The sequence below is a fragment of the Podarcis liolepis genome (genome assembly GCF_965112155.1).
Source record: "Podarcis liolepis genome assembly, chromosome: 1".
Classification (NCBI taxonomy): domain Eukaryota; kingdom Metazoa; phylum Chordata; class Lepidosauria; order Squamata; family Lacertidae; genus Podarcis; species Podarcis liolepis.
Window position 1 is genome coordinate 10773030 of NC_139554.1, and position 13770 is coordinate 10786799.

At 46.5% G+C, this 13770-nt stretch overlaps 1 protein-coding gene across 1 annotated transcript in view; it reads left to right on the forward strand.

Moving 5' to 3' along the window:
• SYNE2 (spectrin repeat containing nuclear envelope protein 2) overlaps positions 1-13770 on the forward strand; it is a 258420-nt gene that overhangs the window by 178245 nt on the left and 66405 nt on the right. Inside the window, exons 77-83 of the mRNA XM_083516520.1 lie at positions 187-319; positions 1830-2012; positions 3386-3532; positions 4904-5080; positions 7079-7234; positions 11400-11549; positions 12814-12984. Of these exons, the coding sequence (XP_083372646.1) occupies positions 187-319; positions 1830-2012; positions 3386-3532; positions 4904-5080; positions 7079-7234; positions 11400-11549; positions 12814-12984 (1117 nt within the window). The remainder of the gene's footprint in view (positions 1-186; positions 320-1829; positions 2013-3385; positions 3533-4903; positions 5081-7078; positions 7235-11399; positions 11550-12813; positions 12985-13770) is intronic.

Consider the following 13770-nt stretch of genomic DNA (forward strand, 5'->3'; position numbering starts at 1 on the left):
GGTTAAGTCTACAAGTTGTGCATATTCTGTCAACTTAAGTTGCCAATCTTCTTTGGTTGGGACCTCACTCATTTTCCATTTTTGACCTAACGAAACACGGACCACAGTTGTTGCATGCATAAATAACATTTTCTGACACCTGGGAATTTCAGTCTGAATTATCCCAGCATTGCTTTGTTTTCGCAGCTACAACAGGGATTCAAAGGAGCTGGAAATCTGGCTGGGGTCTGCTCAGCAGCGCATTCGTGACTGGAAGGAGCAGTCACTCAATGCCTCCCAGGACTTGAACACTGTCAGAAACAGTATACGCGACTTTATTGTAAGTGAAACAGTGTCTTTGTGGCTTACAGACTGAATTGATATGCGTAGATTTGTTTGCACTGTTAAAAACACAGAAGTTGCCATGCTGAATCAAGCCAAAGTTCCATATAATTCTATGCTCATTATCTTCAAGTAGCGGCTAACCTACCCCTGAAGGATATGTACTGTATTTTTCCGTCTATAAGTCGCCCCCATGTATAAGACACCCCCTAATTTTGGACATTATTTTTTAGGGGAATAACCTAGTCTTATACACAGAAAAATACGGTACTTTGCTTATTGTTTGTTTCCGACACTTACTTGGCATTTCATCTAGGAATTAATCTAATGCTTGTTTTTTTGAAGCCATCTTAAAAAAACCAACATTTTCTTTTCCCTGCCATTCAGTGGCCACGTTCAGACAATCATGTATCAGCCTAATAAGCCAAAATATGAATGAGACTAAGACCCCTACGTGCATCTGCTTCTCTCCTCTCTTCATGCGAGCAAGCAAATATGCCAGAAAGTCATTTCCCATTGCATCTTACGTGATTTCAGAACAAGCCAAGATATGAAACCTCCTAGATGACTTCATATCCTGGCTTGTCCCAAGGCTGCTAACTGTAGTTTCCCAGTTCACACGCAACAGGGAACTGTGATTAGTTGAAGACGTCTTGTCTTGCTTGCTTGGTGTTAAGGGAGGAGCAAACCACAGCGCGAGCTCATTGGATGATTCTGAGTTCTGTGTATCAGTCAAGTTTGTTTTCTACTGTCCCTCCAGGGTCAGGGTAGGTTACATTGGGTGATGTGTGGGGCAACAGTTCCCTGGCACCTACGTTCATGCAGGAAGTCAATAAAGCAGGGATGCAGCTGAAAAAGACAGGGCAGCCAGGAGCAAGTCCATTCCCACATTCCAATGGCCATCTGATCAACAGCCCAGGGGGAGGAAGTAAGGGCTGGTGCTCTTGGCTCAAAGAGCTGAAAAGAAATACCAAGGAACTGGCAGACTCTACACAATGACACATCTGGCTTGTCCCAAGGCTGCTAACCATAGTTTCCCAGTTCACATGCAACAAGGAACTGTGATTAGTTGAAGATGTCTTGTCTTGCTTGCTTGGTGTTAAGGGAGGAGCAAACCACAGCTTGAGCTCATTGGATGATTCTGAGTTCTGTGTATCAGTCAAGTTCCATTCAGACTCTACACAATGACACATCTAGTTTCCCCATTTTATCTGTACATCTGCCCTACATGGTAGGCCAAACAGAGAGGTGGTGCCAGGCTAAAGGTCACCTAGCAAGAGAAATGGCCGAGCAGGGATTGGTCTGTGTGATTTGGTTCTGTCACTGTGAACTACGTCGTGGTCATTCTCCGTTTATGGTAGTGTTTTGCATAAAAAAGAGAGAGTAACTTTTCTCAGTTAAAACTGGCTCCATGATGCAATGCAGCCAACGTAGCTATTCTTCCCCTTCCCACAGTAAATTTATTTTCTTTCATTGAAAGTCATGCCCATGTGAAATTGTACTCCTAGGCATTTTCTACAGAGATTGATGATAAATCTTCCTTGAAGTCATCAGTCGTAAGCACTGGCAATCAGCTTTTGCTTCTTAAGCAATCCGATGCAGCAGTGCTACGGTCAGCTTTGACGACGTATGACCAGAGATGGGCTGACCTGATCGCTCAGTTGCCAAGCATCCAGGAGAAGCTTCTCCAGGTAAAAAAGCAAATCAGAATCCCAAAACCTCTAGGCCTGAACTGCTGTGGGTATTCATTGCAAAGTGCCGAATTATGTGGCCCAATCATTCTTGCATTCAGTGCCTTCTTACCAAAGCAAAATCCAGGTGTTAAACGCTACTGTTATTGCAGCCTCCTTAACCTTCTGTATGTGTCACTGATTGCAAGCATTTATATATAACTCAAGGATGCAGTCCATCAAAACAAGTGGGAGCCATGTGTGCTGAAGCCCCACTGAAATAATGTACTGCAAAGAGCCCAATGTCTCTCCTTCAGCTTTGACTTGCAGTAATAATCTTGTCCTAAAAGTTAAAAATGTACACGCTCTTCCTATACGTGGTCCCCGCTTGCCAGCTCATGCATTTTTTTAAAAGTTTGTTCCTGCTTCAAAATGTGTGAGCCTTCGGGATTGTTCATTGAGAATGTTGCTAGGCAATCTGAAAGGCCATGCCTGCATCCTGATCCCTGCACATAGAAAACTGCACATATTTGGGAGAAGGCTAGGCTACAGTCCTTCTCCCTGAAATGCTGGGTTTCTATGTGCCTGGAATTCATTTTTTCATAGAATCATAGAGTTGGAAGAGACCACAAGGGCCATCGAGTCCAACCCCCTGCCAAGCAGGAAACACCATCAGAGCACTCCTGACATATGGTTGTCAAGCCTCTGCTTAAAGACCTCCAAAGTAGGAGACTCCACCACACTCCTTGGCAGCAAATTCCACTGTCAAACAGCTCTTACTGTCAGGAAGTTCTTCCTAATGTTTAGGTGGAATCTTCTTTCTTGTAGTTTGGATCCATTGCTCCGTGTCCGCTTCTCTGGAGCAGCAGAAAACAACCTTTCTCCCTCCTCTATGTGACATCCTTTTATATATTTGAACATGGCTATCATATCACCCCTTAACCTCCTCTTCTCCAGGCTAAACATGCCCAGCTCCCTTAGCCGTTCCTCATAAGGCATCATTTCCAGGCCTTTGACCATTTTGGTTGCCCTCCTCTGGACACGTTCCAGTTTGTCAGTGTCCTTGCTTGTTTGCAGGGGGGGAGCATTTTGTCTTGTGGGGGCCCCTACTGAAACATACAGTCAGGAAACGGCTAATTAAAGGACTCAATCCCTCCCTCTGTTCGTGCATGCGTTGCCCCTATCCACGCCCAGTTCCCATTAGCAGTAGACCTTGTATCTCAAACCCATCCATTAGTTTTGTCTGGGTTTTGGCTAAGGGTCTTCTACAGTTTAAGAATCCATAGCCCCTCCTTGTAAACAGAAAGAGCGAGAGAGACCCAGAGTGACTGGGCCAGATGGACGGGGTATTAAGTATGACTCTTGTTGTCATTGCATCATTCATTTCTGACCAGCTTCAGATGGCAAAGCTGCCGTCTCATGAGGCAATCGCAGAATTAATGGACCGGATGAACCAGATGGAGCAAGGAAGAAGAGCCGAACATACTGTGAATGCTCAGAGTCCCACATGCCAAGTGAAAGGCCTTCTTAAGAAGTACAAGGTGAGTAGGGCACTAGAAGAATGAGAGTCCTAGAAGCTGATTCGCTTTGCCAGACAAGAATAGAAGAATCCAAATTGGGAATCGATCTGCCTAGTGTGGCCTCTTCCAGTCACCCTATACCGTATTTTCCACTCTATAAGACACACCCGACCATAAGACACAACTAGTTTTTAGAGGAGGAAAACAAGAAAAAAAATATTCTGAATCAAATGTTGCTGAAGAGGAAGGAGGAGGGAGCATCAGGCTAAGGATCAGGCTGGATCTGCTGGCCGCCTAGCAGGGTTTCCCCTGCTGGGGGGATTGGAGGAGGCAGATGAGACGAAGTGACACTCTTCAGTGAAGCGGGAGGAGGAAAGGAAGGGGCTCTGTAAGGGCTCCCTTCCTTTCCTCCTCCTCCTTCGCTGAACAGTTGCTGCACTGCTCTGCTGAACCCTCTTGGTCTGCTGGCTTCCCAGCGAAGCAGGATGAGGGATGGAAGGGGCTTCATAAGCGCTCCCTTCCGTCCCTCATCGTGCATCGCTGTGAAGGCATCACAACAAGAGGCGCTGCGCAGCTCTCCCTCTTGCTCTGCTGGCTTCAGCGAAAGCTGTGCAGCCTCCATTCGCCCCATAAGACGCACACGCATTTCCCCTTACTTTTTAGGAGGGAAAAGGTGCGTCTTATAGAGCGAAAAATACGTTAGTTGGGGTCTGACTGTCTGAGCCCTGTCATGAGCACAAGGAGAGCTTTGCTGAACCCCTGGGGTGAAAGGTGCCTTGCATTTTACGCATAAAGGCCACTGCACAAGGATGCCTTGCTTTCTTTCACTTGTGGCATCTTCCTGCTTTCGCCTTTTTTCAAATCGCCATCTCTGCCTGGAGATGCCAGGGATCGAACCTGGGACCTTCTGCATTCAGAGCGCATGCTCTGCCACTAAGCTGCAGCTCTTCCATCTGGTACTGTGCCACTTTTTGCCCAGAAATGCTTTTGCAATGGGTCTCCAAACTCCCACCCCACTTACTTCACAATGCCATAGGAGGCTCTTCAACTGTCCGCCACCTGTGAGTGCACTTGGTAGCAGTAACATTCCATCATAGCAGAGCAGCCCTAAATGCACATTAAGTGCGCAGTAAGATTCTCCTGCATATGGAAGCCAAGAAGAAAATGCCATCTTTGCCCAGATGGATTAGCGAGCTAGCAAGTGCATTAACCTACAAGCCCATACTTTTTAAGCATTAGCAAAGGACAAACATTCACAGAGATTATGGGTCATAGTTCTTCTGTGCGTTAACACCATTTCAAATGCCATAAAAGTAAGCGGTAATGGCGTTTTCTGCGTGGGAAATGCTCTTTTCTTTTATTTTCGTGACAGGATTGTATTTACTTTTCTAGGAGTACGAGATGGAAATGAACTTCAAACAGGGGGTAGTAGATTATGTTAACCAGTCACTGCTGCAGATGACAACGTGCGACGTCAAGAACAAGCGTTACGAGAGGACGGTGTTTGCAGAGCGTCTTGGTGAAATGAATCTGCGGTGGCACCGGTTGAGAGGCTCTCTGAGCGGAAAGGTTTGTCCGTCCTTTGCAGTTCCTTTGCGCAGAGAACGAGTCCTGTGGATCCAGAGCGGCGCAAGGAGAAGTAGAACACAACTTCCTCTCCAGTGCAGCCCCCTGAAACACTGTGAGGCAGGGCCAGCCCTTTCATTAGACAGTCAAATAGCTGCCTCAGACAGCAGATTTTGGGGTGTCCTGAAAGGGCAGGAAATACAGTGGTGCCCCGCAAGACAAATGCCTCACAAGACGGAAAACTCGCTAGACGAAAGAGTTTTCCGTTTTGGAGGTGCTTCGCAAAACGAATTTCCTATGGGCTTGCTTCGCAAGACGACAATGTCTTGTGAGTTCCTGCTGGTTTTTTCCACTTTCCCCCCCTTTTTCTAAGCCGCTAAGCCGCTTATCAGCTGATCCGATCAGCAGATAAGCCGCTAATAGTGCTAAGCCGCTGATCAGCTGATCCGATCAGCAGATAAGCCTCTAAAAGCCGCTAATCCGTTTAATCCTTCAATGGGCTTGCTTCGCAAGACGAAAAAACCGCTAGACGAAGAGAATCACAGAACGGATTCTTTTCGTCTTGCGAGGCACCACTGTAGTTTATTTAATGTGCTCCTATTTGTATTTTACTAGCAGGATGGGGGGAAAGGTGCTTGTGGGGTCTTCTGCCTCAGGTACCAAATAACTTAGCTGGACATGGGTTCACCTGAATTTGAAAAGCCTTTAACTGCATAACTATGAAAGGTTTAGGACCTCTGCCTGCAGTTTCACCAGGCCAATCTATGCAACAAGCGATATCTGAGCATTTGGAAGGTTCCAAAATGTCCAGCTTCCTGCATTCAATTTAGTGCATCCGTTGTGAGGAACGATCCCCACGTGTGTTGTGGGAATGTGGGATGCAAAACCTGTAGATAATCTTTGGCGGTTTCCCAAAGAGGGTGTTTTAAAAGTCTTATGTCCAACAGTGTCTCTCCAGTGACACTTAGATCCAGCGCAGGCTTCTTCCAGCAGCCTTTCTCAACCTGTGGGTCCCCAGATGTTGTTGGACTACAACTCCCATCATCCCTGAGCTCTGGCCTTGCTAGCTAGGGATGATGGGAGTTGTAGTCCAACAACATCTGGGGACCCACAGGTTGAGAATCGCTGGTAGAGGAAGGTGATTTTCCACCTGTCAGGTCCCCTGCTTCTTCCCAAGGTGTTCCAGCTACTGGATTGGGAGGGGAGGAGCCGGAATGGTTGAGATGAGGGAGTTGCTGTCCTCTCCACACCATGGCAGAAGCCTCCACTGAACCAAAGTGCAGGGTGGATTTGATTTCAATCAAATTGATTTAAATCACTGGTCGGTAAGACTTGATTTAAATCCTTTTTTTTTTTACAGAAAGACTCATTCAAAGTGGTATAATCTTCATATTTACAACCAGATGAAGGTTTCATTTTTGGAATAATAAATTTTCAGAGTAGTTTTTACAGTTGTATCAAAAATTACTGATTTGGTTATACTCTTAGAAATAGATAATGATGAAATTATTGTGAGGATTAATAAGTGAAGGGTCTGTATTTGGACAACTTTTCTGCTGTACTTTATTGGAAGGAGAAAAATAATCATTTCCTTAATAACAAACTTAAACAATTTATTTAACTAAAACAGTAACATTATAGCATATGCATCCATGTTTGTTAACTGATGTGGTTAAACAAACACAAAATCCGTAGACTGAGTTTTAGCACACATGAAAAACTTAAATTCTTTTTTCCTGTTGAATAGCCTTTGGACTATAATGTTACTTAAATAGAAATATGTTTAGAAAGATTTTTCCTCCAAAAGCATTTTATTTAAAAATCCAATCTAAATTTAAAAATCTGATTGATTGATTGATTGATTTTTAATCATTGATTTTTATCCACCCTGCCAAAGTGCCTTCCATCTGCAGAGAGGAGACGCTTAGGCAAAACCCCAGATGCCTTTCTGTCCTCTATGAATCAAATCATCCTTAAATTTCCACGCTGGAATCTTTGCAGATAAAGGAGCTGGAGCACATTTTGGAATCCGCAGGTGAAAAGGAGAGCAGAGCCCAGTCCCTGGGCAGCTGGCTAGAAGCACAAAGCAGAAGACTGAAGCAAGCAGGGAAGCCAGCAAGTTCCATTCTTGCCCAGGACACGTCGCAAGACTGCAAGGTTAAACGTTTGTTCTCGTTATTGCATTTGGGAATTCCAGATTCACATGATTTACTGCATCTGACCCTAAAAAATCCCACTTTCCTTCCAGACTGCTCAGGGCAGTGTATATGGTTCTTCCTCTCCCCTGCCCATGCTATTTTCACAACAGCCCTGTGAGGGAGGTTAGGCAGAGATCATAGTGACTAGTCCAAGGACAATGAGTTTCATGACTGGGTGGGGATGCAAGCTCAGATTTCTGTGTTCCTATTCCGATCCGCACTGGATGGACCTGGTTCAGAAAGATGGCTTGTAAATCAATATTCTTGTTGCTGTTGAATGATAAGTAATAATAATCACGAAGACGGGTTGTTGGATTTTTTACTTTAGGGAAAAAGTGAGGAATAATAATTTATAATAATACCACTCTGGGTGGCTCCCAACAGAATATTCAAAACACAATAAAAAATTCAAACATTAAAAACATCCCTAAACAGGGCCACCTTCTGATGCCTTCTAAAAGTCAGAAAGTGTTTATTTCCTTGACATCTGATGGGAGGGCGTTCCACAGGGCGGGCGCCACCACCTAGAAGGCCCTCTGCCTGGTTTCCTGTAACTTCACTTTGACATGATGGAACTCTCTTACCACTCACGGGCATCCAATGAAACTGAAAGTTGGAAAGTTCAAGACAGAAAATCCTTCTTCATGCAGCGCATAGTTGAACTATGGAACTTGCTCCCAGAGGAGGCAGTGATGGCCGCCAACTGGGATGGCTTTTAAAAAGGATTAGGGAAATGGCTTATTATTATTATTATTATTATTATTATTATTATTATTATTTATATCCCGCCCTCCCCAGCCGAAGCCAGGCTCAGAGTGGCTAACAACAAAAAAAGTAACACAGCATTCTAAAATCAATTCAAAATCAAATTTATGTCAACCATTGGGCTAGAGTTCTGTGAGGATTACTGAAGGAGGGGGTCAGACTGTGCCTCAGCTAAAGGCCTGGTGGAACAGCTCTGTCTTGCAGGCCCTGCGGAAAGATGTCAAGTCCCGCAGGGCCCTAGTCTCTTGTGACAGACCGTTCCACCAGATTGGGGCCATGGCCGAAAAAGCCCTGGCTCTGGTTGAGGCCAGCCTAACCTCCCTGTGGCCCGGGACCTCCAAGATGCTTTCGTTTGAAGACCGTAAGGTCCTCCGTGGGACATACCAGGAGAGTCAGTCCCGTAGGTATGAGGGTCCTAGGCCGTATAGGGCTTTAAAGGTCAAAACCAGCACCTTGAACCTGACCCTGTACTCCACTGGTAGCCAGTGCAGCTGGTATAGCACTGGGTGAATGTGGTCTCACAGTGAGGACCCTGTAAGGAGTCTTGCCGCGGCATTCTGCACCCGCTGGAGTTTCTGTGTCAGTCTCAAGAGCAGCCCCCCATAGAGTGAGTTACAATAATCAAGGCTGGAGGTGACTGTCGCGTGGATCACAGTGGCTAGGTCAGGGCGAGAGAGGTAAGGCTAACCATGATGGCTACGCAGCCGCAGGAAGCAATGCTTCTGAATGCCAACAAGCCGATCTTGTGCTCTGTTCCTCCTTGTGGGTTTCCCCAGTGGCGTATCATGGGTTGTCAGCACCCGGGGCAAGGCAAGTAATTTGCGCCCCCTAACCCATGGATTTGCGCCCCCTAACCCTAACCCCCAGATGTTGCGCCCGGTGCGCCCGGCCCCCCCTGCACCCCCCACGCTACGCCACTGGGTTTCCCATGCGCATCTGGTTGACTACTCTGAGAACAGGATGGTGGACTAGAAGGGTCCAGCTCAATCTTATGCCTCCTGAACTGAGGTCTAGAGGATTTGTCTGCAAGGGCTAAAATGCTCCAAGAGCACATTTTGGACTGGTCAGCCAAATAAGCCCTTATTATTTCCCAGACAATAAGGGTTAGCCACGTTTGCAATGATATTCCTTCTCTCCTAGGTAAGCCTTTTGTTTTTGTGTTATTGCCATGGTTACCCCTTTTCTCTCCCGTTGCAAAATAGTGGGTAGTTTTTGCTATTTATTCCCCGCAGTATGTGTTTTTTTTACTAAAGCGCTCTGGAGCCTTTTCGCGTCGTCCCCCCCCCAAGCTGAGGGACAAGAGGGATTCATTCCAACCCGCCAGCAAGAAGCGTGGTGAATAAATAAAAGGACAGATTGGAACTCTCTTAGTGAGCAGGTACACTCACTACGGGAGAGAGGAAGGGGAAGGGAAAAGTTAAATAAAGCCAGGAAGAATGTTCCACATCCTTGAAGACAACTCTTTATAATAATAATTTTAAAAAAACCAAGGGAAATGGGGGGAACTGATTTTTCTATTCTCAAGCACTTGTATAAACTTTGCAGGAAGATAAATGAATAATCTAATAGCCACTACATTTTACACTAACCCTATGCCTTGTATCATATATTCAAAATGAGCAACATGTGTTTATTTGCGTGATTTATACTGATGATAGGGACGCGGGTGGTGCTGTGGGTTAAACCAGAGCTAGGACTTGCCGATCAGAAGGTTGGCGGTTCAAATCCCCACAACGGGGTGAGCTCCCGTTGCTTGGTCCCAGCTCCTGCCAACCTAGCAGTTCGAAAGCACGTCAAAGTGCAAGTAGATAAATAGGTACCGCTCTGGCGGGAAGGTAAACGGCGTTTCCGTGCGCTGCTCTGGTTTGCCAGAAGCGGCTTAGTCATGCTGGACACATGACCCGGAAGCTGCACGCCAGCTCCCTCGGCCAATAAAGCAAGATGAGCGCCGCAACCCCAGAGTCGGCCACGACTGGGCCTAATGGTCAGGGGTCCCTTTACCTTTACATGCTGATGATAGGGAGGGCAAAGGATATCAAAATGCCAACCCCTCCCCCGATCAAATGCTGCTGTGCTTTCCACATTTCCTAGGGAAACGTCTTCAGCCTTGCCATCCCAGGGTACAAGCCTGGGCAGTGCGCATGGAGGTCTTGGGCTGCCCAGACAACAAGACTCATTGATGTGGTCCAAAGGAAAACCGAGCAATACATTTGGCACCAGCTTGGCTGCAGGAGTTGCTGGAAGGAGGTGTACAAAGTGCCTTAGGGACTCCAGTCTGGATTTGTGTAGGGCAGGGGTCTGCAACCTTTAAGACATAAAGAGCCACTTGGACCCGTTTCCGAAGAAAAAACAACAACTGGGAGCCGCAAAACCATTGCGACATTTAAAACAAATATATCTCCGGAGCCACGATCTGACAGCGGGCGGGAAGGTGACGTCGGGACGGTGTGTGACTAACGCACGCACCGCCCCCATGCGATGTCACAGCCAGTACAGCACCCGCCACAGTGGGGAGTGTCGGGGCGCACAATGTGCCTCCTCCCCTCACTAGTATCTGCCCTGGAGCCGCAGCAAAGATGTAAAAGAGCCACATGCGGCTCCGGAGCCGCAGGTTGCAGACCCCTGGTGTAGGGTTTACTCCCTAGCCTTTTCTTCTCCAGCGGAGGTTTAGGGCCAGAGTTTTCTTTCTCGCAGATGGGCCAAGAAAATTGCTTACTGTAGCAAAAACTACGTGTTAAAATGTGTATAGTAGGAGAAATTCCCCCTCCCCAAAATTCTATCCCACCTTTCCTCCAAGAAGCTCAAGGTGGCATACATCATCATCATCATCATCATCATCATCTTTTATTATTTATACCCTCCCCTCCAAAAAAAATCTGGCTGGGTTTCCTCAGGCACTCTGGGCAGCTCCCAAAAGAATATTAAAAACATGATAAAACATGGGATAGTCTCCTCCCCGTTTTATCCTCTCAGCAACCCTTTGAGGTAGGTTAGGCTGAGAGACAGTGACTGGCTCAAGACCAGTCAGTTAATTGCCAGGCTAAGCAAGAATTTGAACCCTTGGTCTCCCAGGTCCTAGTCCAGGACTATGACCATAACACCACAAAGGGCCCCTGGGCTGTCCACAATCAAAGGGTTCCAAAACCAACCAGCCTCCTCAATTTGTGATTTGGTTTTGGGGTTTATTTTTGTTGTTTTCCGCTTTGCTTTTGTTTCGTTTGTTTTTAAGCCCTCTGTTCGCCACAGTCGGAACAGATTTCCTAGCATTGATTGTTAAGAATTAGAGCTGGTGTATGGTCCTGAAAGATGAGTTATGCACAGAGAAGAATTCTCATACTCTTCTGTTTCCTTTTTCCCAGGCGCTGGAAAACCAGCTTGCAGTTAAATCTAAGGAGCTGGATGAGCTGAAGCAGAGTTACCCAGTTTTAGGAGGTGGTGCTGAAGATCCTGCGGGGGCAGTGCCGAGAACCAGCAATTTAGATGAAATGAGGACCAGAGTTGCCAGCCAGGTTGATACTTTCTCCTCCCCCCCCCTTCTTTTTTTTTTTCCTTTGCCTATGTCTAAGATCTAAGGGACGCGGGTGGCGCTGTGGGTTAAACCACAGAGCCTAGGACTTGCCGATCAGAAGGTCAGCGGTTCGAATCCCCACGATGGGGTGAGCTCCTGTTGCTCGGTCCCTGCTCCTGCCAACCTAGCAGTTCAAAAGCACGTCAAAGTGCAAGTAGATAAATAGGTACCGCTCCTGCGGGAAGGTAAACGGCGTTTCCATGCGCTGCTCTGGTTTGCCAGAAGCGGCTTAGTCATGTTGGCCACATGACCCGGAAGCTGAACGCCGGCTCCCTCGGCCAGTAAAGCGAGATGAGCTCCGCAACCCCAGAGTCAGTCACGACTGGACCTAATGGTCAGGGGTCCCTTTACCCTACTATGTCTAAGATTTGGTGACTTCCTGAAGATTGCTCAGTTGACTCCTGCCATGCTAGGATCAGAAAATAGCAGTGAGGAAATAGATTCCCATGGGGAGGGGCCCCAGGGGGGCAAAGGGCTGTCTTGCCCAAGGACTGAGCTATGGATCCTCCCTAGTGCTCTTTTGGCAGCGATCAGACTTGAACTCGAGTCCACTCGTTTGCCTAGCCATTTACCTGGTGAGTTCTACTCACTGTCATGGTTCCATGAATCCTGTTTGGTGCTGGCAAGCAGGGCTGTGCCAAATTTCTAAAATGGCAATAGAAAATATTTTTCTTAGCGATTTTAAGCTGCCATGGAATGAGAGCTCACAGCTGAGCTGTCTGTTCCTTTTGCAATTTAAAACCCTTCAGGCGCCGCTGAATCCGTGAGTTTTCCTGCTGGGATGTCAGCAGCAAGTGTAAAACCCGGTGTATTTATTCCTGCAAATCATCCCCTAACCAGGTGTCCTGGAATGAGCTCTGCTAGAGCTTTGGCCTCAAATTAGGATGATAATGAAAATAATTCTAAAACTTTAATGCCATACACTGATATGTTTTTCCTTCCTTCAACATCTGGTTGGAAGCATGCGCTGTTCCCTCTGAAATCAGTTATATATTAATTTGTTAAATACTTAGAGTGTTTTTTTGTCCAGCGTGTGTTAGAAAGGAAGCACTAAAATAAAACACTGAACAGTGGGTGTCTCTTAGTGTTTAACAGTGGGGTGCCCCTTAGACATTTTCCAAGTGTCCTGATACGTAATCTCAAAAGTGTACTTTGTGAAGCAGAAATGGCATCCGCGTGTCTAATCATGGGCCCGGTGTTTGCAGATTGCGCTGCTGAAGACCTCAACAGAGTCTGCTTTAGAGCAGTGGCGGATTTATGACCAAGCTTGGGATGAAGTCAGACTGATGCTTGCAAGAATTTTGTATTGCCTGGAGGTCAGCAAGCCTCCCGTGGTTACATTCGAGACACTAAAAACCCAGGTGGAAAATCTCCAGGTATGTTTCACATTTCTTGGGTCGTAAATGCTCCTCCTAAAAAGACAAAGGACTAAAAAGACAAAGGAGTGTGGTGGAGTCTCCTTCTTCGGAGGTCTTTAAGCAGAGGCTTGACAACCATATGTCAGGAGTGCTCTGATGGTGTTTCCTGCTTGGCAGGGGGTTGGACTCGATGGCCCTTGGGGTCTCTTCCAACTCTATGATTCTATGATTCTACTTCAGATGCAACACCAAGCCATGGTTTACTGGTATGTGATTGAGCCTTGATGGACTCCTAAACCCACACACTTAGCCTTATCCTGCCTTCTTCCCCGCTTCCTGTCTAAGGCAAATAATAGTTTACTGTCTCAGACGAAATGGGCAAACTATGGTTTGCATGGGCCCTGCAAAACTGGATTAGACACCAGGATCAGTACCTCATTTCCAAATGAGTTTGCAGGAAACTCACAAACCATGCTTTGTCCAGTTCACCTGTTCACCTCATTCACATTTCACCATGGTGTGTTTGAAGTCAAGGTGGGTTAGATCATCTAAATGCTGCACATACAGAATGCTGTGCCTTGCAATGAGGAATTCAGTGAGTTGACCCGTTTCAGACAGATGATTTTGGTTCTCCTCAAAACAAGTTAAAAGAAGCCTTACGTGTCCCTTACAATAGAAGCAAATTAACACTCTGGTCCACTGTCGATAATGGGGAAAGTTGCACTGATGGTATGCACAACAAAACACACATACACGTGCCTGGTCAAAACTAGGATGATAATATGCAGCCCTCACAGAGGTCTT